The sequence below is a fragment of the Lissotriton vulgaris genome, chromosome 8, assembly GCF_964263255.1.
Source record: "Lissotriton vulgaris chromosome 8, aLisVul1.2, whole genome shotgun sequence".
NCBI classification, from domain to species: domain Eukaryota; kingdom Metazoa; phylum Chordata; class Amphibia; order Caudata; family Salamandridae; genus Lissotriton; species Lissotriton vulgaris.
This window is the reverse complement of record NC_141696.1, coordinates 1025410049-1025433302: the sequence shown is the minus strand read 5'-3', so window position 1 is coordinate 1025433302 and position 23254 is coordinate 1025410049. Positions and strand designations below refer to the sequence as shown.

The 23254-nt window shown below is 45.6% G+C and overlaps 1 protein-coding gene across 2 annotated transcripts in view; it reads right to left on the bottom strand.

Annotated features, from left to right (window-relative positions):
* Positions 1-19427, bottom strand: part of PCDH9 (protocadherin 9) — a 392887-nt gene extending 373460 nt beyond the window's left edge. The window contains exons 1-2 of one of the 2 annotated variants that reach the window (XM_086934900.1): positions 18486-19427; positions 14466-17649 (exon numbers count right to left, since the gene is read on the bottom strand). In XM_086934900.1, the coding sequence (XP_086791026.1) occupies positions 14466-17513 (3048 nt within the window). In that variant the 5' untranslated portion in view covers positions 17514-17649; positions 18486-19427. Of the gene's footprint in view, positions 1-14402; positions 17650-18485 lie in introns of those variants that run through there. The other variant, XM_086934901.1, reaches the window with a different exon arrangement.
* Between the last annotated feature and the right edge of the window lie 3827 nt (positions 19428-23254).

Genomic DNA, 23254 nt, shown 5'->3' with positions numbered 1-23254 from the left:
TTTTGTTTTAAAAACCACAGTCCATATTTCTGATAAGAGTTTAAATATATACACTTTGAATAGCATGCTATATGTTTAACAACAATTAATAGCATGGAGCATTTCTGAAGTAATGTTTTTGATTTTTTAGCTTGGTATTTCTACTTGAATGAAGTACGACTATCACAATTAAATGATATTTCTTTAAATTGTACTTCAAAGTTGTATGGTTCAAATCACATTCAATATATATTATTCTGTTTTTGGCGCTTCATCAGAGTTACCATTTCTCTTAATGCTGGGGCAATGTCAAAAGGCATGGATGTTGCTGGGAATGCCCTTAGCAACACCCATTGAATGCCCCTTTAACAGAGAAAACTTTGTTAAAGGAAAGTTATTTATAAGTCAGCATTAAGCCAAAAAAGTAGCTTAGTGCTGCCTGGTAAATATAGAGCAGGCTCCTGCACCACGATTTAAGTATATTATCATGAAAATATATACTACATTTACTATATGTGAAATTTCCAATTGTTATTGCTCTCAATGTTAATGATTAATACTCTATGTCAATATCTATTTTTTTTTAAACACAGTCGGACTTTCTGATAAGAGTTTAAATATATACACTTTGAATAGCATGCACTATGTTTAACAACAATTATTAAAATGGAGCATTCCTGACGTAATGTTTTTTATTTTTTGGCATGGGATTTCTACCTAAATGTAGTATGACTATCATGATTAAATGATATTTCTTTAAATTGTATTTCAAAGTTGAATGATTTAAATCACATTCAATATATCTTTATTACGTTTTTGTCACTGCCTCAGAGTTACCATTTCTCGTAAATCTGGGGCAGTGTCAAAAAGCCATGGCTGTTGCTGGGAACTCCCCTAACAAGACCCTTTGCACGCTCCTTTAATGCAGAAAACTGCATTAAAGAAACAATATTTACATGGCAGCAGTAAGCCAAAAAAAGTGGCTTAGTGCAGCTGGTAAATATGGAGCAGGATCTTGGGCCGCCGGAGTGTCACAAAAAGTCATGCGCCAGCAGCGCAAGGGGCTTATAAATGAGCCCTTGAATTTCAATTGCACCTTATTTAACTTTGAATAAGGGGCATTGTTTCTCGCCAGGTATCCTGCTAGGTTTTACTGATGAATGACATGCACTTGGCCTGTTAAAATGGTGGACGAGGAGAAGCATGCAGCAGTCATGGATAGGAATTTTAAATAACACCTGAGCCAGATGCCCGGGCAGGATGCCATTTGAAGTGTTCAGTTTATTGCACAGATCGCAAGCATCTCAGCACTTCCCCATCTCAGCTCTTACACAAGACCTCTAGACACTCAAAGCTGACAGAAGGAACAAGTAGGCATACAGTAGACTTTCTAAGCAGCGCTGTGAAGTGCAGTATTAAGTGAGCACAGCAAAGTCCATTCAACCGACAGTCATCCAAAGAACTGGCCCCATGTTCAACAATATATGCTCATGTGATAATTTTGAGATTCTCAGCAAAATCCTGGTTTGTGTTTTTAGAGGGCTGAAACCGTCTACGCATACCTTTTCAAGACACGTATGGTTTCCAGAACAAACCTTATCCAATTTCAATCCAAAATGTTTTTTTATCTATATGCATGAAAAACACAGAGCCGCCTTGGAGTCTACATGAATATCCCCAGATACACAAGTTTATTGTTTCTGTTTGCAGGAGACAATTGAACAAAGCAATAAAATTGCTTGTGCCTAGTCCCAGTCTTTTAAGAACCCCACAAAAGCTGCAAGACTACAGAGCACTGATGTCACAGCTTTACTGTAAATGGGGTATTTATTTTGCATACCTAATCACTCCGAGGAACCCCACGGAAAACTCAAAACAATTCTATGAAATATTCATTTGAATTGGAATGGCTATTCCTAATGGAAAGACACAAAAAATTTGGAGGGAAAATGAACCTAAACTCAATCAATCAGATAACCATGAGATAGTAAACAGGTCAACTGGTGTACTGTGTAGCTTCCAGTACAACCCATAGTGAATACTGTAAAAGTGATATTTTAGGCTTCTACATAAAAAACAATACGGTGGGGAATGGGACCATATGGCAAGGGGATGTGATGAAAGCAGAAAGGACCACAGACAACGGTGGCTGATGTAGATCTGGATGCTGATGACAAGGTTCCATGGGTACACCGTTGATGAAATGGAGGTAGTATCCTTTATGCAAATCATACAATATTTGATCCATCAATATATTATTTTATCATTGATAAAAACAGTGATTTTTTTCCCACAATTAAATGTGCTTGCATGTTTTTTACTTTTCAGTCTACTACACCTGAGTTACAATTTGTTGTTCAACTTAAGAAAAGGAACTTATTGTCACCCATACTTAAACAAATACATTTCACTGATATTGTTTCACCTTGTTTTTTCCATTCTCAACTTTTATATAGACATTCATATCTGACCCAAGAGGAAAATCACCAGTAGAAACAAAATCACACCACTGCAGAAAAACACACAAGCTATCATTACAAATGGAAGGTCAATCAATGTGTGGAGTGATCTTTAATGTGATAGGTCCATATGTACACAGGAGTGGTTTTTGTAGCATGCTGTAGGAGTTGTGCAGATTGGAGGGAGTAGTTGTGAAGTAAAATAATGCATTTGAGGAGAAGAACATCGCCTGTGCTGTAAATGAATACGTGCCCTCCATTCCTAACTTTGAAGGGAACGTTTTTTTTTGTGGAGAGTATGTACGTAAATGTAACTTCACCATGAACCTGGATTGTAGTTTTAAAATCTCTTTTGCATGGGATTCTAGGTGAAAAATGTGGATGACAAGACACCCAAAAAGTGTATGGTGTAGTCTTTCTAGTGCTTTGAAGTTTGTTAATTCTGCACAGGGTTTCCAACCATCTACTGTTACAAATGAAAGACTACGTTCGGATAGACTGCTTGGAGGATTTATGGGTCACTTTGGTAGGATTATGACCAAAACCCAGCTACTTGTTTGGCTCGTTATTTTATTGTAATCTCCCACAATCTCCCTCCAGTTGACTGTGTTTGGTTTAACCATGTACGGAGAATGGCCTAGAAGGCAGACTTTTTGTCACCACTTCAGACATAGTGCCGTCTATCAATACAGCACGACACGAGTAAAGGGCAGGTAAAGAAGCTAACTGTCGGTTAAAAAATCAGCCTGCCTTAATGGCAAAAATTTAGAGGACAAAAGATTAGGTTGATTTGTCACTGTTACCCTACTTTCCCAGATTAAATTCATGAAATATTTAAAACATGACTGCTCCTGAACTATGATGGGTCCTCCACTTCCACAGTCAGTATGTCACCTACAGCGCCAAGAGACGGATGGGGAGGGGATGCTGCACTTTCACAAATAACCCTAAATTAATACATAAATAAAAATGCAATTTAGGAAGAGTGAAAAACTGTTGTTTTCTTTAGTTCCCAGGGACACAGACTAGTTATAATGTTAGTGAGAGGCCTACAACCTACTACAACTTTAGTGGTAAGCATTGGGTACAAAATTCACATCACTAGCAACTATTAAAGTAAGGGTTTGTGAGAAAAGGCACTGTTTCTGACATTGCCTCAAAACACCCTCTTGTCCACCTACTCTTTTCTCTGCATAGCATTGCTGTTGACGTGGTGGTAGAGTGCATAGTAATAAGTATCACAAGTGTTTCTTACACACTGTTTGATATACAGTGAATGTGTATTTCATAGATTGTTCACAATATAAAAGCATACCGTGAGCGGATGGGAAGGTCAGTCTAAGGTGGATCATATGATAATAAAGAGGTTTCCAGTATTTGTGGTGTGGCTATCTGAAAATGATCTTCATTCTCCAAATTCATGTTGTAAATACAGGGGATGCAACTTCTCTTTAACCTGGTACTGCTTATGTTTCCAATCTCCAATCTTCAACATATGTAATAACCTGGCTGCTAGAAAGGGTGTGGAAGCCTAAATAGCATAAAATTATAAATGAAATGTGGATCTTGCAAGACCAAACTCATCCATTCACCTTTTCAGCAAGCCTTGTTTTTAAGTCGAGCCTAGGCAGCGCATGTGCTGCTCTGTGAGGCATGCTGTATTCGAGTATTGAGTTGAAGCTCTGCTCACTCTCTACCCATATTTTTATTGGCTTGTGGAATTGTCCTATGTAAATCCTGGGTTTTGATTCGTTTAGGCATGTTAGTCACTTATTCGTACCACCTTGTCTTCATTTTAACCTTCCATGAGGACTTGCCCTTTTACTTCTGTTGTTACACTGTATGTCTTATTTAGTCTATAAGCACTATTTTCTTTAATAAGTTTCTCCTATTGCAGGTACGACAAGGTTTCCTGCAACATTCAGAACACCATGCACGCTTTCACTTTCCAACCAGCCCAGGACAATGGCAGCTGCTTCTTTGAAATGAAATAGGTCTCGCATTTATAAGAGAATCAGCTATTGACATTGTAAATGGCAATGACTTTTATTTATGTGTTAATTAGCAAAACAGATATATAAAAGGCATTGTCATTTACAATTCCAATGCCTTATACTCTCGCAAATGCGAGACCTTTTGCATTGCAAATGATGGGATTTATTTGTACTCCTTTATTAGCACTCTCCTGATAGTAGTAAATATATCATGTCTTGTTCTAAAATGATTTTATTTGTCCTACCTACTAGTCGTGTCTTGTTGTACGTAGCGTTGTCATATAAGATAAGCGACATAACTTGTGACTTCTGCTGCACTATGCTTTGTTTTGCTGTGCTTGGCTAACTTATGTTGAAGGACTGTATACTTTTTTGCAACACAATTAAATATTTAAATGCCAAAGATGCCTTGCTGGCAGTGGCAAATGACATTGACAATATAGTCAACATTAGCGTATTTTTTATGGACACGTACAGGTCTTTGGGATTCTTCAGTAGACCAAATGTTCTTCTAGGACGTCGGTGGTCAGAAGAACCTGGTTTCAATTATCTTAAAGTCTGTCCCAAAATTATCTGTTTCAGGGCCTCTTCCACACTTGGGATGACAAAGAGGAAGGGTGAAGATTCTGAAGGTTCTGTGCATGGACATGATGCTGAAATGTCTCTATAATACCCTGCATATTGAAAACGTAACTAACTATGCACAAGTAAAGGCTAATGTCTCTTTAAATGAGAGAGACTGCAGTGAGGTAAGAGACAGACACAAGTTTTCCTCATCTCAGTTGTGGGTTTAAATATTCCACATCACTATGAAGTTGCAGTCTCTAGTAACAAACATACAGGGAATTAAGAATAAATACTTAAACTGTGTAAGTAGTTGATCTGCAACACGAGCACAGCCAAAGATGTTTGTGCCTTACACCAAAGTAAAATACTCTTCAGTAGTCAGGACAACAGCATCATAGTGATGCTAGAAACCTGATTGGTAAAGGAAAAGTTAATATCACACTAAATCCCAAGATGTGTTTACCAAGTGTCCAGATAGTAATCTAAGGATAAGTAGGACCAAACAAATCTCCTAAAATATGTGTTCCTGTGTTACTCGGGTTAGGGCAATCATTTGTTTTGCTGCAAAAAGTTGGTTGTTAAATTTGACAATGGGCATGTTAATATGGAAGTACTAGGACCAGAAACTGTGTAATTTGGGGGCAGTTAATAAACTGGACGACGAATGAGTATATCAGTTGGACAAATGGTCTACCCATACATCATAAAAAAAAGGCTCAAAGGCCAAAGCTGTGGAAAATATTACATACATCATTACACTAGGTGGATCTGTATGGTGGAATCAACACCAAAGATTTATTGTCATAAACGATTTAGGTCCTCATTTTGAGGCTAACATGTTCCACCAGCCTTCCTGGTCAGATGAGGCTCTCACTGCCGACATCCACATAGAGCACAGCCCATCAAATTTGGAGATCTCAACCACCTGGCTGGAAGTTATTTGCCAATAGCGCATTCACAGTGCTGAATGCCACCAAGTTGTGGCGGGCAACTCAACATTTTCTTTCAGAAACAAAATCATAAATCGGAGTTTCATTTTTCAAAAGAAAAATATAAATTTCCATGACACAGAAGAAGTGTTTTACATGCTTTTTCCATCAAATCCTACAAGTGCTTAATTTGTAAAAAAAAAAACGTAAGTGCTGGGGCTTTGCAGCACCCATTTCCCCGGTCAGCACTGCTGGTGCCAGTACAAACACAACTATTAAAATCACATGAAGTGTGGCTATTCAGACTATTCCAGGCTCCCAAAGCTATGAGGGGCTCTGTGGCAGGTATTATTCCTTTTTAATGTATATTGAATCAATGAACAACTGTTGTGGGGCTCACCTCTAAATAAAACAAACAGCGCCACCATGTGGCAAGCTGTCATAAATGCCAGTGTTGGAAATTGAATGCTGGTGCTGAGCACCGGAAACTACTGGCTCAAATTAAGCACTGCTTCCTACCTTGAATCCAGTCTTATTTTTTTTCTAGGCCGTCTTTTTTGTCATGTCGGACACATACTAAATATCTCCAGTCTGGAATCATGTGCTTCAGTTTTTCTCCTTGTATGTTTTTGATGTTTAAATTAGGCAAAGCTCAAGCTCTTTAATGCAGGTTTAAGCTGCTGTAACTAAGAGCATGTCTAAGATGATTGTTTGGTCAATCCGCCCTTGGATTACATGTACCCCAGAGGGGTCTTGATGCTCTGCTACTTCTGAATTTACAATTCCTTCCCCCTATGTGAATGCTAGGCTGTTCTAAGAGCACATCATGGAGAGGTCATTGCTATGAGTGCGCTTTGAAAGTGTCACGGGTTTCCGTTGGTTGAGCCAGATAAGGCTCAACCAACGACATGATTGTTTGCTATAATTGGAGAGTGAGAACCTTCACTCCATTATGAGCAACAACAGTTAACTGAACAACTCAACTATTAACATCACATTAAATATTTCTCAGTGTCTGCAAAATCTGTAAGTCTGTCAAAAATCTTTGGAAAAGAACATGTACAGGAACGAATAATTTTTTGGCCAGGGTGAAGTTGTGTGCAATAACACCCAAAGAAGGACCCAGCATCATACAGCTAAAAGAAAAGAGTTAGAAATCATGTATATATAACTGATGGCGCAGTATAGGAAGACAATTTAAACATATAGATAGGTATGGGTTTTGTGCAGCTGTCTTTGGATGTGGAACCTCAATAAGAATGGCCTAGTTGTATTTTTATTTGAGAAATATGTGTTCTCTTGGCAGTAGGGTGGGGGAATCCTTGTTCTAAGCACTTAGGTTTCCTACCAAGAATAAGTGCCAGGGTTCAGGATGTTCCACTGCCGCCTACATTTCCCAAAGCTCCCACCACTCCTGGGGAATGGCAGTTCCAGAATTACCTACTAACAGTCATTTTAAACAAGTGTGGCATTTTGCACTATTGGAGGTCACCTGTAGCTGTCGGGAAGGCTTTGAAGTGCGAGTTTTCTCATTTTTCATACACTGAATAGCTAAACACACATGCTGCGCTAACAAAACTGGACCTTGAGCGCCACAATGTGGTGTACTTTCATAAACAAGTGCTGGTGTTTATAAATAAGTGCTGGTGCCGAGCACTGGACAATACAGGCTCAAAATAAGCAATGCAACCAAGTACCTCTGGCACACAAATGAAGAGACCACATTAAAATAATAGAACATGTACTATTCAACCCATTGAATAGATCCAGACATGACACTAAATCTAGTCAAATATCCAATAATAAACCCATATTTGTTTATGTTGTCAGTGTGTGTGTCCTAACATTTTCTGGAGGGAGAATTTTATATTGCCATCCAAGGAACATGATGTGAAAGTTAAATTAACTCCGAAAACACGCAAAGGGCAGGGAATATTAGGAGTCTAGAGACATTAGCATGTTGAAATATAAAACACGTTTGTTTACTATGCGTGCAACTCATTTGCATTATTCAGACATTTCACAGCTGCAAAGCTGTTTCTGTGACAATTCGACATTTTCACCAGAATAAGCGACAAAGGTACATATTGAACACACTATACACCAGCTACAGAATGGCATCAGCCAACACATAGAATACAACTCAATGTGGGGAGAAAATGCGGTCTAACGGCTAGGGCGGTTGACCTCAAATCTGGGGAACCGTGTTCAAGTCTGGGCAATGACGCTCAACATCTTGTGATGCTGGGCAAATCACTTCATCTCCCTGTGCCTAACAAAATGAATGTGTCCTTGTGTAACGCAACTAGTGCTCATGTAAAGCTCTCTTATACCTGATCACTTCGGTTCACTTAAAACTCCAGAAGAAAACAAACTGGATAACCATTATTCATAGGAAACCCCTCTAGACTCACTCCAGTTCCATTATATAGACTGTGGGAAATCACATGGGCAACTGGAAAGATCTAATTTCACGTGCACAAGGGTTATGGTGATTTCTGAAGTGCTGCAACACTGTCACCTCCAGTCAAGTGAGTAAGAGACTATCACCAGCTGGAACCAGCAGCTATGCACTTGATTAAAAAAACGTAGTTTCAATTGAAAATAGTGCAATTCTCAATATCATGTAAATTAACATCAGCTACAACGTATCTAATACCAGCAGATTGTCTAACTATCATGCGTGAGGAAGCAGGCCGCCATCTTGGCACACATCTACATCCACTTTTCATTGTCTTGCAATTCCCAAAAAGACTTCAGACTAAGCTCTCCTATATGAATCTATTCGGGAGGTTTACTTCTCACCAGAGAACCTTGCACAATTATTTGTGGGAACCTCCCTTCGCCTTTTGAAATGAGCTCACAGACTCACAAATGCAGATAACTCCAATCAGGTTTTGAGGATATCCACACGGAAAATATGATGGAAACGTACATATAATATATCCCAGATGATAATATTTGCATATTGGTTGGTCAATATCCAACTCTCACTGACCTGCATTGTTTCAAAAGACATTCCATTAACTCGACACACTTTGATAAAATGACCACTGTGTAAGCAGTTAAAACTCCGCAAACACCACTAGTGTCGTAGTCCAAAAATGATAGTGGACAGAAAAGTATTAGATAAGGTTTACAAATGACAGTCAGAATTTAAAAAAACTATAGTCTTGTTAAGTAAGGACATCATATGTAGAGTCTTCGAACAGCGAAGTGCCCTGATCAGTACCCAGAAAAAATATATATATATATATTTTTTTTTTTTACTTTAGGTTGCAGGTGGCTATTGTTTGCTTTATCGTGTGTGTTCCACGTGGAAAAGGTGCCTAGAATGCCTAACTACATATATTTTTAGTCCATGCCATGCTTATTCATTTTGATGTCAACAAGCAGCAAATGATGAGTTTAAAAATAAAGTCATCTGCTTTCCTCATAAAACTGCCACCCTCTGCCTGTTGAAAGAAGGCGCAGGGAGCGCTCGCTCCTCGGCGTTGACATATTTAACACATTGCATTTCCTTCTGCTTGAAAAGGCCAGGGTGTGCAGCTGTGCATAGCTGGGCATGTGTTGTCAATCATTCTACACCTTTTCCATATTACCTTTGTGATTATAGTGCATCTATAGAAAAGGGCGGGACCCTTTTCTTTAAGTGCTGAGCCCTAGGGCAGGTGTCTTTCAATCCCTAATAACAACTGTCCAAGTGGGAGATGTGGTTGACTTTTTAGCTTGACATCATTCATTTGGCTTTTTATTGGCATGTGTTGACAGGCGTGCTACTGCCCAGTCAAGCGAGCAGAGATGAGGGGTGGCTGTGCCTTTAAAAACAGGCAGGCTGCTCACAGGGACAATAAACAGCAACAGCGGATGCCTATAGCAGTACCAAAGTCAGTCATTGGAGTGCATGTCTTGGAGAAGGCAGGACACATGCTCTGTGTTTCTGTGACACACGATCTATGTTTTGAATATGGAGTGGACTTTTGTGAGTGATCCGACGCTACACAGGTGCCATGTATCAAGAGACTGTAAAGACACTTAAAAGAGCAGAGTAAGAAAGAAAGACACCAGCCAAATGTGCGGATATGTACCTCCTTTGATCAGAATGGATGTTTTCACGTATTCTTTTAAATGGCATTTAATTGCGCTACCTCACCCATGCACCATTAGGCAATAAGAAGTTACATAGTGCCGCTGGTCATTGTAAGATGCCATCCCTTTTGTGAATTACAAGAGTCCTGAATATAAAAATCACGACTACAAGTCCAAAAAAGCACAAAATTTAAGATTGCTTGATAAGGGAGAAGGTATAATTGGGGCTTTAACACTGAGCTTGTCTGGGTTTGTACACCTTCTGAGGATTCAAGCTATACTTTTAAACCAGAGTAGAGGTCTAGAGGAGGGACTCGCCACATTTCGACTACATTTAAGGAAGTTGTGAATGTGTTCATATAAGTTATCTGCTTCTTAGATTAGCAAAGTTCACATATTTTAAACAGGCAAAGGCAGAAAAAGAACCAGCCCTATCCGAAGGATCTTTAAGCTTCTGAGGACTATTGTAAATCTGGTGAATGAGTAGATGCTGCAAGAAAGGGATTTAGACATCCTTGACTGGGTGGCGTTGGAGGGCTTGAACATACTTTACAAAACGACACTAAATTAATTTTAGGTAGATTATATGTGTGTGCGTATGATAGATAGATAGATAGATAGATAGATAGATAGATAGATAGATAGATAGATAGATAGATAGATAGATAGATAGATAGATAGATAGATAGATAGATAGATAGATAGATAGATAGATAGATAGATATGTTTGCCGTGAAACAGATACGTGTCTTCTGTGTACTCATTGTTTGTAACAGGTTGTTTTGGGCTTTTTGAAGCTATTATTGATTGCCATCGAGCTAAAAAATGAATTTACAAAATTGCATCTGGTAGATCAGCGAGTGTTCAGCAAAACGTGAACTTCATTCAAGGCTGGCAGAGTCCTCAACTTACAGGGCACTTTGAGTCGGCATTTGACTTAATGGCACCAATAGTTAAATGGGACTTAAGTCCATCACCCTCTCCTTAAAGGAACATCCTCGAATCCTGTATAATGGGCTCAAACGCACCAGAGTGCACTATAATATACATGTAATAATGTTTGTGGAGGTGACATGTATCCCTTGAGAGCAAAAGCCTGGGCAGCCAGTTTAATAATAAAACTGGGTTACTAAAAACACTAACTAGATGGCCTGCAACAAGACCAAAGAAACAGTTCCACAAGTCTGTCAATGTTTCCCTGGCCTCTGTAGACTTCCTTTTGAAGTGTGAGTGAGCACGTTTTTTTTTTACTAAGTGGCACGTCTGTTAGACGTGTCGCCATTTTGCTACACATTAGTGCCAAAGTGCACCATGGGTCCGACTACTAGCAAGGAAACTAGGCCCCTACCTCGCTAGAAAGTGCAATAAACTGCTATAACTAGTTGGCAGCGCCCCCTCACTGTCCGGCTCCGGTGCCGCTGCACCTGCTGCACACATGGTGCTGAGAATGTTTCACAGTGTTAACCCGCTTGTTAAGTGGCCATTTGCAGCGAGGCCTGCCCTAAAGGATGTCTAGGCGTTGTACTGCACTCTTTTCTTCGACATACTTGGTGCTACGACACGAGCTGTGAGCAGTGGTGGATTTCAGGACCATGCACAGCTCCGCGGTACAAGGGCCCCGCTTGGTTCGGAAGGATACACACTTATCAGACAATGAGGCAACAAGCATGTTTGTCAATCCTGGGCATGCTACTGTACACGTACAGTATATGCGGCCAGACTAAAATCTACAGAAACCTCACTCAAGACAGGGCTGTAAAATGTTTGCGCAGAAGAGGCCTTGCATACGAAAGCCTGGCATATCGATATAATACAGGGCCGGCTCTAGAGGACGCTGCCACGTCTTTAAAAAGCTTTAGAGTGTAAATTAAAGACGTGATATGTCTCTTCTGCCTCGAGTCGGGCTACAGCGCCGTGCGTGTTTAAGACGATGCTTTAGAGCAGCAGACGCATTTAAATGGGTCACCGTTTTCATATCTCTAACATCTGTTGTTTATACCCAAGAAAGTACACCAGGGGCAAGAAAATTAATTCCCCAATTGCTGTCAGCCGAGTTGGAGAACAGCAATAAACAGCTTACTGTAAAGCCCGCAGTCACAATGAAAGTGTTGTCGATAAAGCGTGGCGGATAAGGCTCTGCGCCGGGAGAGAGAATGGAGCCACCGGTGGAAATGAAAGCAGGGAAATAACACTCTCAGGACCCTTCCGGCCTCCGAACTCGACAAACGCCCGACAGCGGGTCAGAGGCAGGCTAGGGGGAGATACGTCAAGAAATACAAATAATCAGTACATAAGAAGAATAACAAGGGAGCGTCGCCGTGCTGGGAGTGAGGGGCAGTTTAACCTTTCAGCTCTAAACATGTCCCAATCGGGACGTTTCTTCCCTTGGTGCAGCAGGTGCAGTGGCACCGGGGCCCAGACGGCTCCAATGAAGCCTGCTTACTACTGTATTTCACAATTCAAGCTGTTCCTTTCTCGAACTAGAGCCCTTTGACACACTGGCTACGTCCCTGGTCCCAATTAATGTGAAAATTTCCATCGCGTGTGTATTTTTTGACTAAACTATAAGAAGATTTGGATGAAATGGACGAGCGCGCAGCCCTCCTTATCCGCCGGGCTCGAGGCGGGATCCTGTGCTCTAAATACTGTTCGCAGCTGCTTGCTTCGAGGGGCTCGGTGAAGGGGAATGCCATAACTTGGCAGCGCGCTTCTCCTCGTTTCAGGATGCTAAAACGCGTCCCCGGGGTACACTCCGGTTCACATCACTTGCTACACACACCTCCCTGGGGCGCAGGCTGAATAGAAATGTACAGTGAATGGTCGGGCAGAGCGCAGAGCGAGTCGCAGAGCGCTGCGTGAAAAGACTGAAAACTGCCGGCAGCCTGGGAAGTCAGCGCGAGCGAGCGCCTTGTAATGGGGGGCTTCGGGGCTCTCCAGTGCCACTTCCTCTAAATAAAAGCTTCCTTTGGCTCCGCCACGGGCTTGGTCCTCCCTTTTTTCCTCCCCTTGTCAATAATGTACTGCAGGGCTGGCACCTGGCCAGCGCCGGCGACGTAGTGCTGTAGCGCCATCTAGAGGCAGCGCGGGCCGCGTCGGCTAGCGCTTGGCAGGCAGCCTCCACGGGGACAGGCAGCCTCGGAAGTGCTGAGTTCAAATATTTTATTAGCAAGGAATTAGGAGACCTAAGAATAACTAATGCGGGATTTGAGAAACGAGTTCCATAGCACCTAATCCCGCCTGGTGTGTAATATTTCACAGTGGAAGCTGAGCAGATCTGCCGTGACACGTTATCCTCAATGGGGAGCTTATGCGGGGCCGCTAGGCGCTTAAGAGGTGCATTACGCTTCTGCTGGCTTGAAATGTGCATAAACTGGGACCTGGCTACGATGTTTCTAGGTTGTAACGCCGACTGTCCAAAACAAACAAAAAGAGCGGCCTAGTGGCGGAGTGAGACATCTAGACCCTGATCTGCACGTGCTCCTGGTCTCTGAAGCGCAGGGCATGAAAGAACAAGTTGTATTTTTTCCATGCGCTGTGTCGGATAATACGTTTTCAACTAACTGCCTGATATAATTAAATGAAAACGGTACAGGCTGTGATTCCAGGACGATAGACCAAAGGGGAAAATAAAACAGCGGGCCACGGTCCGTGTTCTACTGCATTTGGGGATTCCACTATCCAAGCACTGGCAGGGAGCAGGGTTATGTGTTTGACTTCAAAGGTTCGGGGCTTCTGTCTGAATGATCAAGACGCACATGAAAGCAGAGCTGGCACCTTAAGTTCACCCTAGTGAGTGTCCTACCCATTATCTGTCCATCTAACACCCTTTAATACCATTCTCACTAATGCCGCCAATAATGCACCAGGATATCTTACTGTCTGAATGTTTACGTGAAGCATGACTGGGTAGTGTGAGGACACAACCTTCCTGCTCCTCTCGCCAGCTTGAGTCTGAATCTTTGACTGTGTGATGGGAATACATAAATGTTTGGAATACAACTCGCGCCTGTTTCATTACCTTAGCTCTGGTCGCCATCACAAACACAAACTGAGTTTGAGCTGCACGTGTGGTTGGACTGTGTCTGAGCTGGCACATATCTGACACGAGCATGCTTAATACTGCTAGCTTTCAGTTACCTGGAATCCCTTCTAGATTCACCTTAGTTTACCCCAGGGCTCTGCGGGACAGGGTGTCACAAATCATTTTTGGTACATTGCATTCACTGTTCATAGTGTACTTTTATACTGTGCAGCTCTTACAAACTCGAAGTTATGACAGTATCCTCCAGAAAGCTTTAGAAAAGAGCGGAAAGTGGGGTTCCTTTCTCCAATATATACATATAAACTAAGCCAAAGTGGATGCAAAGAAAAGGGGTGGTGGCACTTCAATACTGGTTGAGGGGGCACTTGTATGCAGTACTTAGAGACCAGTAAAAGTGCTCGTTTACCTGTCTGCTGTGCAGGGGCCCCTTGGCCTTGAAGCCGCCCTGGGAGCTGCACTCTGAGGCACTGAAGTGGTCTGAGCTAGTGGAAGAGCGCTTGGAGAGCGTGTCACAGCCCCCCACAAACGTGTTGTCCAGAGGCAGTTCCTGGATGGCGTGGTGCTTCTTCACCGAGGCCGGTGTGCTGTCAGCCTTGAGGTGGAAGGCGGCCTGCGGGGAGGCACTCTTGTAGTGCTTGGCCAGGTCCGGGCTGGCGGGTGGCTTGAAGGTGCTGCTGGGTGGGGCTGAGCCCCACTCGAAGCGGCCGATGCTCTGCTCCTCCAGCTCGGCAGGGAGGCTGCTGACAGTGCCATTGATGGGCTCGCGGGCCACCCCGTCTGCCTTGGCCTCCTCGATGGTGACAAAGTTGAGCAGCGAACTCTTGGGCGCCTTGCGCTTCCGGCGCTTCTTCTTCTTGCCCTGCTTGTTCTCCTGGTGCGGGGACATCCACTCGGCACCTTGCTTGCTGCGCTGGGCCGCCTTGAAGCGCGAGGCATGGCGGCAGCGCAGCAGCACAGTCACAAAGATGACCACGAGCACCACCATGGCTCCAGCCACAATGGCAATCATGAGCGTAAGGTAGTCCTCATTCTGATAAGACTCACTGGCACCACCAATGGTCCTGTCCAGCGGGGTTTCTAGGGTGCGGCGGATCATCTCCTGGATCAGAGATGCGTTGCTCGCCGTCTCATTCACATATAGGAAGACCATGACCAGTGTGTGCAGGGCCCTGGGGTAGCCAAAATCACTAATATTGACCACCAGACGATGAAGGCCCAGGTCGGCAGCACTGGGCTTCTCCTCCAGGGTGATGTTGCCCGTCACCGGGTCAATGCGGAAGAGGCCCCGCTGGTTGCCACTTACAATACTGTATTTGAGTTCAGCGTTCATGCCTGTGTCGCTGTCCACTGCAAAGACCTCAGCTACCACCGACCCAGGGATTGTGGATAAGGGTACCAGTCGGAAAGAGGTGTTGGAAGGTGGTGAAAGCACTACTGGGCTATTGTCATTCACATCCATAATATTGATGGTGACCCGGGCAGCTGAGGAGCGTGGGGGGCGCCCACCATCCACAGCCCTCACGTCAAAGGTGTATGAGCCTTGCTGCTCCTTGTCAAAGGACACGTTAGACTTGATGACCCCAGAGTAGGGGTCCAGAACAAAGTTGTCATTGTCATTGAGCAGGGACAAGGTGACAGCCCGGTTATCGCCGGCATCAGTGTCAGTGACAGTGATCACGCCCACCGTGCTGTACTTTGGCAGGTTCTCAGACACAAAGAAGTGGAAGTGGTTATGGGTGAACTTGGGACTGTTGTCATTTTCATCCAGAACTGTGACAATGACGGCAGCCTGGCTCTGCAGGGGTGGGGTGCCCCCATCACGGGCAGTCACAGTGAAGATGAACCTTTCCTGTTCCTCGCGGTCCAGTACCCGAGATGCCGTAAGCACGCCTGTTCGCCGATCAAGCTCAAAGAAGGACGCATTGGGTCCCAGCTGGTAGACGAGCTCTGCATTCTTGCCGCGGTCCTCGTCAGTGGCTGTGATGGTGGTCAAGTAGAGGCCACGTCGGTTGTTTTCAGAAACTGAGAGCTCGATGACTGGTTGGCTGAAGATCGGCGGGTTATCATTCTCATCTTCCAACTCCACTCGAACAAGGGCAGAATGGTTCAAGCTGGGCTTGCCCGTATCGGCTGCCACAATCTTAAAGCTGAACTCCTTGGTCCCCTCATAGTCCAGTGGGGCAGAGGTCTCCAGCAGGTACTGGTTGTCATAGACAGCCTTGAGATGGAATGGCACCTCCTTCTCAATGAAGCATATCACTTTGCCATTCACATCTGTGTCCTTGTCTGAGACTGTGATCAGGGCGATCTTGGTGTTGATGGGATCCTTCTCAGATAGGTACACAGTGCCATTGATGGGGGTGATGATGTACCGTAGATCTATGTTGGGTGGGTTGTCATTCACATCAGTCACGTTGATGGTCACTGTGGCTCTGGCTGGTGTTGAGCTGCCATCTGTGGCCATCACAGACACTTTGTGCACTGAAGTCTCTTCTCGGTCCAGAGGCCGCTGCACTGTGATCAGGCCGGAGCTACTATTCAAGGCAAAAAGTTTCTGCGTGGCCGGGGTGACAGTGGCGCCAAAGATGTAGCGGATTTCAGCATTGTTGCCAATGTCTGCATCGGTGGCGTGCAGCTGGATGACCGAGGTGCCCGGTGGTGCGTTCTCAGGAATGTGCACCTCTATCTGGTTCTCCTTGAAAACAGGCTTGTTGTCATTCACATCGCTCACTGTGACCTGCAGGATAGCTGTGCTGGATTTTTGAGGGTCACCCCCATCTTGAACCTTGATTTTCATCACATAGGTGTCCTTCTGCTCCCGGTCTAGGCTCTGCTGCACAATCAGCTGTGGCCACTTCTCACCTTCCGGGGTCTCCACGATATCCAGCCCAAAGACACTCTGCCCGTTGAGCAGCTCATAGTGCTGTACGCCATTGTCTCCAGTGTCGGGGTCAGCTGCAGAGGGGATGGGGAAGCGACTATTGATCAGGGTGTTCTCAGGGATGGAGATGTTAATCACAGTGGAGGGGAACATAGGTGCATTGTCGTTGGTGTCCTTCACGATAATGTTGATTTTAATGAGCCTAAAAAAGTCATTGGGCAAGATGACAACTTCTAGCTCGAAGAAGCACTCGTTCTCTTCTGAGTAGGCAGCCCCAGGGCAAAGCTTCTCCCGGTCGATCTTGGTGGAGGTGGTGAAGATCTCCCCCGTGCTGCTGGACACTTTCACCAGGGGAGCATCGCCTGCCTTGGACACCAGCTTGTAAAACAGGCTGGCACTGGTGCCCGTAGCAGCATTGATGTGTGAGATGTTCAGATCCTTTGGTATGTTGCCTATGGGAAAGTTTTCAGGCATCTCCTCCCGGATGGTGTAGATAAGCTCTTGGGCAATAGCGGAGTCCAGCCTCAAGCAGGCAATGAGGGCAGCAAACAGGTAAAAATCCCTTAAATCCATGGTGCGGGTAGTTCCTTCTTCTGACAGGTGCCAGGGTTCACAGGTTCCTGCTGAATTGTGCTCTGGCGAGGGCAGGCGATGGGGTGCTTGGACTGCAGGACCTTTCAACGCTCATGTCTAGTCGAGAAGTCAGCGGCTGTCAAAAGATGTACACAGATATTGTGTTATTATCTATTAAATATACGCCCATACATCACAACATAAATGTGCAACTCAAATTGGAAAAAAATAAAGTTTTCCCATGTTAGGTTTTGCATGCATTCGCATATGTGTGCATATATCCACACACAAAATAAATGTGAACACATGTAAGCCGCGCACACACACACACACTTTCTCCATTGCATTGTCTGCAACTATCGCCTGCACTGATCTGAGGCTAATGCACAGGCATCAGGATTATCTGCACGTCCGGCCAATGAAATTAAGTACTTTCCTGATTAACTGCAGCCGTAGTTTCCCCACGTCCCTCTCTAATCATCCCCTGCACATTGTACTGTTCATTTGCATCACACGTTCCCCCTCCGGTTTAATGGCTGCAACAAAATATCTTTTAGCTGCCTACCGGCGTGCTTCCTAACTGCACTGTCAGCTGCCAAGCAAAATGTGTTGTGATGCCTCCCCCCCCCCCTCCCCGCCCGAATACACACACGCACTGGATGTATGTGCTCCCCAAGGCACAGCCTCCCAGTCGTCTGGCAAGCCGGGCTACAAAGGCGCGAGGCTGGCCGGTGCGCGCGCTGCAGCCACTCCGGTTCTACAACCACGGGGCAACGCCGGGCAGCAAGGTTAAATGCAGCCACCGCCATGCGGAGCCCCAGTCGTGACACCCCCGACCACACAACGCATCATTCACGTACAACTTAAGCCGCTAGTACGGGGGAGTTCCGGGCGGGGGGCGCGAGACCCACGGCTGCCATTCACATGGGCGCAAAGCTGCACACAACAGATCAAAAACATGCAACCACTTACCACAAATCTCCCTTTCTGACGTGTCTGAGCAGCTACCTCGGTGGAAGGACTGCAGTGTAAGAGCCTGGCAGGTACCAGCAGGGACGGTTCATCTGGCGCGGACGATATTTTTTAGCTGCCGATTTAAAGAGGTGCAAAGGCTTCCGGCTCCTGTCAGGGGGGCAGCGGCCAGTTATGCCAGACACTAATCTCGTCTGCAAGAGGCAGTGTGGGAAGCTCGTGTCTTGTGAATAGTTCCGGGAGAGTAGTGCTGGTGGCAAGGCTGCAAGCAGAGCCTAGTAGGTGATCTCTGACAAACACGCGCATGCATCGCCAGTGCCCCCATCCCCCAGAATCCACATATGCAAATAAAAAGAGCAGTATCCCGGCTGGAATGTAAACATGTACGTGGAAGTGTTCAACTTTACAAACTGGCCCTTTTCCTGGCACAGACAACTGCAGCTAAGAGGAGCAATCTGTCCCAGCCCATATGGCAGGAACTGCCTCTTCAGATATCAGTTCTGGAAAACCATCAAAAAAACGGTTCAGACAGATAAAAAGCAAGAGAAAGGCAGAAAGGTTCCGTCCAACTATAATGTGCTTTCCAACTCCAGGCCGAAATGCCATTTAGTGGTCCCATTTAGTGAATCTCTCCGCATTGCTTTGCCAGTTCGGCGACTGCGGGTGTTGCCTCAGGTGAGTAGAAAACAAGCCACTAAAAATATATATGTGGGAAGTAAGATACAAATCCAGAGAACAGGTGCCTTTTTAATTATCCCGAGGTGTGCATCCCCAGACAGCACTGCAAGCAATCCCCAGCCCTGTGCACGGGCGAAGTCCGCAACTTCCTGTCAGAGCAAGAGGTGTGCATCCTTGTGCCTGGGTGCAGAGGAGGCAGCAGAGTAATCCATAGAGGTGCCGGTGACTGCTGGGAGCCGCGCCGGCAAGATGCTCTTCCTCCCTCTCACACTCCCTGCTCTCAACTGCATTTCTTGATATAACTCTGAATAAACCCAGAGCGAGGGCAGGAGCAAAGACGTGGTCACGCCTTCCCTCCCTTCCCATTGGTCTTCGGCGGATAGCCGGTGACCGGCTGTGCCGCTGCGGCCAATCAAAAGTGAGAGGGCAGGTGAGGATGGTGTGCCCGCCTCCCGGTCCTCGCGGATTGGTCGGAGCCGCCGTCTTTCAAGTGTGGAGAGTTTGACAGCTAGTCTGCCTGCTGCTGCATCCTTAATGGAGCCGCCAGAGCCGCGGCGACCTCTGCTCACGCTGCTCCTCCGCAGCCGCAGGGGCTGGCGGTAGCACTGGGCTTAGAGCCGCTGCCGCAGGGCTGGTGGGCTGTGAAAGGATCTTGCGCTGGGCGGGAGCTCTGCTGTGGAGACGCAAAAACGTACAGAGCCCAGAAGATATGTATATGTAGGACGCGAGGAGAGTAATGGAAACAGAGCAGAATATGTGCAAAATACATGAGTTTTTAGAAGCACCTTCGAATAATAACGTGTGGATTCATATAGCTTTCATATCGAACCTTTATCATTTCTAAGCGTCGAAGTGTTGTTGTTACTAAATTTAATGGGACCCGGTTTATCGACACTGGAAGGTTGGACAGCTCAGTTGGCCATGCCGGATTCGAACTTGGGGATGAAATTAGCGCAAAAGTCAGCAGCCACTTTAAACTCAATGACCCTCGCCCATCTAACCCAAAGTCATTGGGCACGTTGCCCACAGGAAATTCCTTTGAAACCTACTCGACAAAATGCAAGCGACATACAAGAACAAACATGGAAGTTTGAGGAACCAAGCCCTTTGAGCACACAAGGTCACCAATGGAAATATGATTGGCAATGTTTCTGTAACCCGTAGGATACACACAGGGCCAACATTTGGGCTGGGCGAGCTGGGTCCGGGCCCAGGGCGCAAAGCTTTAGAGGGGGTAAGGCGGTAGCTGCGCTAACGTCCAGCAGACAGCATCATCCCTCTTAACAGGCTCCAATGGTTCAGATGAAACTGATTTGTAATCGTTTTTGCTTGCTGAGGGTGCTGTTCAGTGGTCGAAGTGGGGGAAAAAAAGTAGGGGAACTGTGGGTGGAGAATCAGGGGGCGGGAATAACCGAAGATTGAATCAGTGGGCGGAGTCAGGGGCGTGGCTAGAAATAGCAAAACATACCAATTTTTAGTACGTTTAGCATTTCACTGACCAGTTACAGCTTATAACGTTATTTAATTAAAACAACGGATAAACATGTTTGAGGTTTAATTCAGGAAAAAGCAAACAGTCATAGGTAATACAGGTTTATGTAAAGCGTGTGAGATATAAGCAGGAACAACATGTTACCTTAATGCTTTTACTCAATGTTCAGAAATCCATGATTATTTTTTGTCTCAAACATTGAGGTCATGAATACAGGGCTCCTCCTGTACACATGTGTTAAGCAGGGCTCAGAAGAGAAAGGGATTCTTCAGGAGAATCTAGACTCACGGAAACCCACAAAGGCTCCTTCATATTCATGTCGCCAGCTAGCTGCTCAATCATAATGTAGCAAAAAGAACAACTGAATGCAGAACAATATCATACATTCACCCCAGTACAGGGATCTGGGCCTAAATCCATTGTTTCTTTGCTCACCATGCCATTCCAGTTTGGACCCAGCTATATGCAAATCAGTCTAGATTCTGCTCCCAATGGGAACAGTCCTGTCCCCTCCCTTCTCCTGCCCCCGTCACCACTCCTGCCCCCGTCACCTCTCCTGCCCCCGTCACTTCTCCTGCCCCGTCACTTCTCCTGCCCCCGTCACTTCTCCCACCCACGTCTCTTCTCCTGCCCCGTCACTTTTCCTGTCCCATCACTTCTCCTGTCCCCTTCAATTCTCCTGTCCCGTCACTTCTCCTGTCCCGTCACTTTTCCTGTCCCGTCACTTCTCCTGTCCCGTCACTTCTCCTGTCCCGTCACTTCTCCTGTCCCATCACTTCTCCTTCTCCTGTCCCGTCACTTCTCCTGTCCCCTCACTTCTCCTGTCCCGTCACTTCTACTTCTCCTATCCCGTCACTTCTCCTGTCCCGTCACTTCTCCTGTCCCGTCACTTCTCCTTCTCCTGGTCCCTTCACTTCTCCTTCTCCTGTCCCGTCACTTCTCCTTCTCCTGTCCCGTCACTTCTCCTTCTCCTGTCCCGTCACTTCTCCTGTCCCTTCACTTCTTCTGTCCCTTCACTTCTCCTGTCCCCGTCACTTCTCCTGTCCTGTCACTTCTCCTGCCCCCGTCACTTCTCCTGTCACTTCTCCTGTCCCGTCACTTCTCCTGTCACTTCTCCTGTCCGGTCACTTCTCCTTCTCCTGTCCCATCACTTTTCCTTCTCCTGTCCCTTCACTTTTACTGTCCCTTCACTTCTCCTGTCCCTTCACTTCTCCTGTCCCTTCACTTCTGCCCCGTTCACTGCTCCTGCCCCGTCACTTCTCCTTCTCCAGTCCCCGTCACTTCTCCTTCTCCTGTCCCTTCACTTCGCTTCTCCTTCTCCTGTCCCTTCACTTCATTTCTCCTTCTCCTGTCCCGACACTTCACTTCTCCTTCTCCTGTCCCGTCACTTCTCCTGTCCCCGTCACTTCTTCGAGTGGAGGATGGGCACATTTACTTATTTTGCTTGGTGTGCATCAGAGGTTTACTGCAAAATGGGGGGCATTCTAATTTTCTGACTACTCCCTTGGTTGGATGGAGCAGTGAAGGCCGCTCTTTTAGGGAGTGCAAAGGACACTCTCATCACGTGCTGCTTGCCATTATAAGTGTAGTTCAAAGTTCGGGGCATTTTGATTTTCTGGCTTCTCCCCTGAGCAGAGACTCACACCTTAAAGGCCACAGGATCGCAGAGGAGAGCTTAAGATCACGTTGTCCTCCAGTTAAAGGGGCCTGGCAGTTTAAAGGAAAACCCCGTTCTGTTTATCGACCTGTATTTCGAACAATCCCCAACAATAGGCATCCCACGATGTTCCCTTGTTCAATTACGTCTGCTGGGTGTTGAGACTAATGTAATATTCGCCGGATTTCCCCTTCAATACATCACGTACCGAGCAGCAAAACACACTTATAAAAACACAGCTTAGAGCACTAAGCAAAATATATATTCCATAAGACGCATTAGAAGAAGCAAGCACCTTCGGGCACGCCTTTGACAGCCACAAGTGTTTTTACAAGTATACTGTCTATAAAAATAGCTTGATCGAATGTAATGCTTTTCCTCGCCTCCTCCGCCTCATCGACGTCAGGGTTGTGTTTTCCAGACAGCATATTACACTGCCCACAGCACACCTCTCACGCCCCAGCGGGATTGTTTTAAAGTTTTGATTACACATTTGTGGACCCATCTCGTATATTTTTTGCACACGAGCCTTGGCCTGCACCCAGATACCAGAGACACCTCATGCAGATCTCGCTGGCATATGCTAACGGCAGGCAGCGGGCGGGCGCATTGTCATTCCAAAGGAGATAATTAGCCTCAATCGGAATGACAATGGGCCCGCCCTCGGTCTGTGCGAGCTCAGGGAGGGGCTGCTGCAGCCTCCGGAGTTCAACAGAGAAGTGCGAGCAGCCCCAGGAAGCTGAAAAAAAGTTATCGTTTTTAGTAGGACTATTCTCTCCGTCCCGGGATGCTTTTTTCAAAGAAAGAAGTAGGGGAACGGGCTGAAATTATTTTTAGAAGTAGGGGCACGCCGTGCCCACCAATCCCCCTCCACTTCTACCGCTGGTGCTGTTTCACACCCATTTACACCCCTCCCATCTCCTTCTCACCCTGTCACCACAC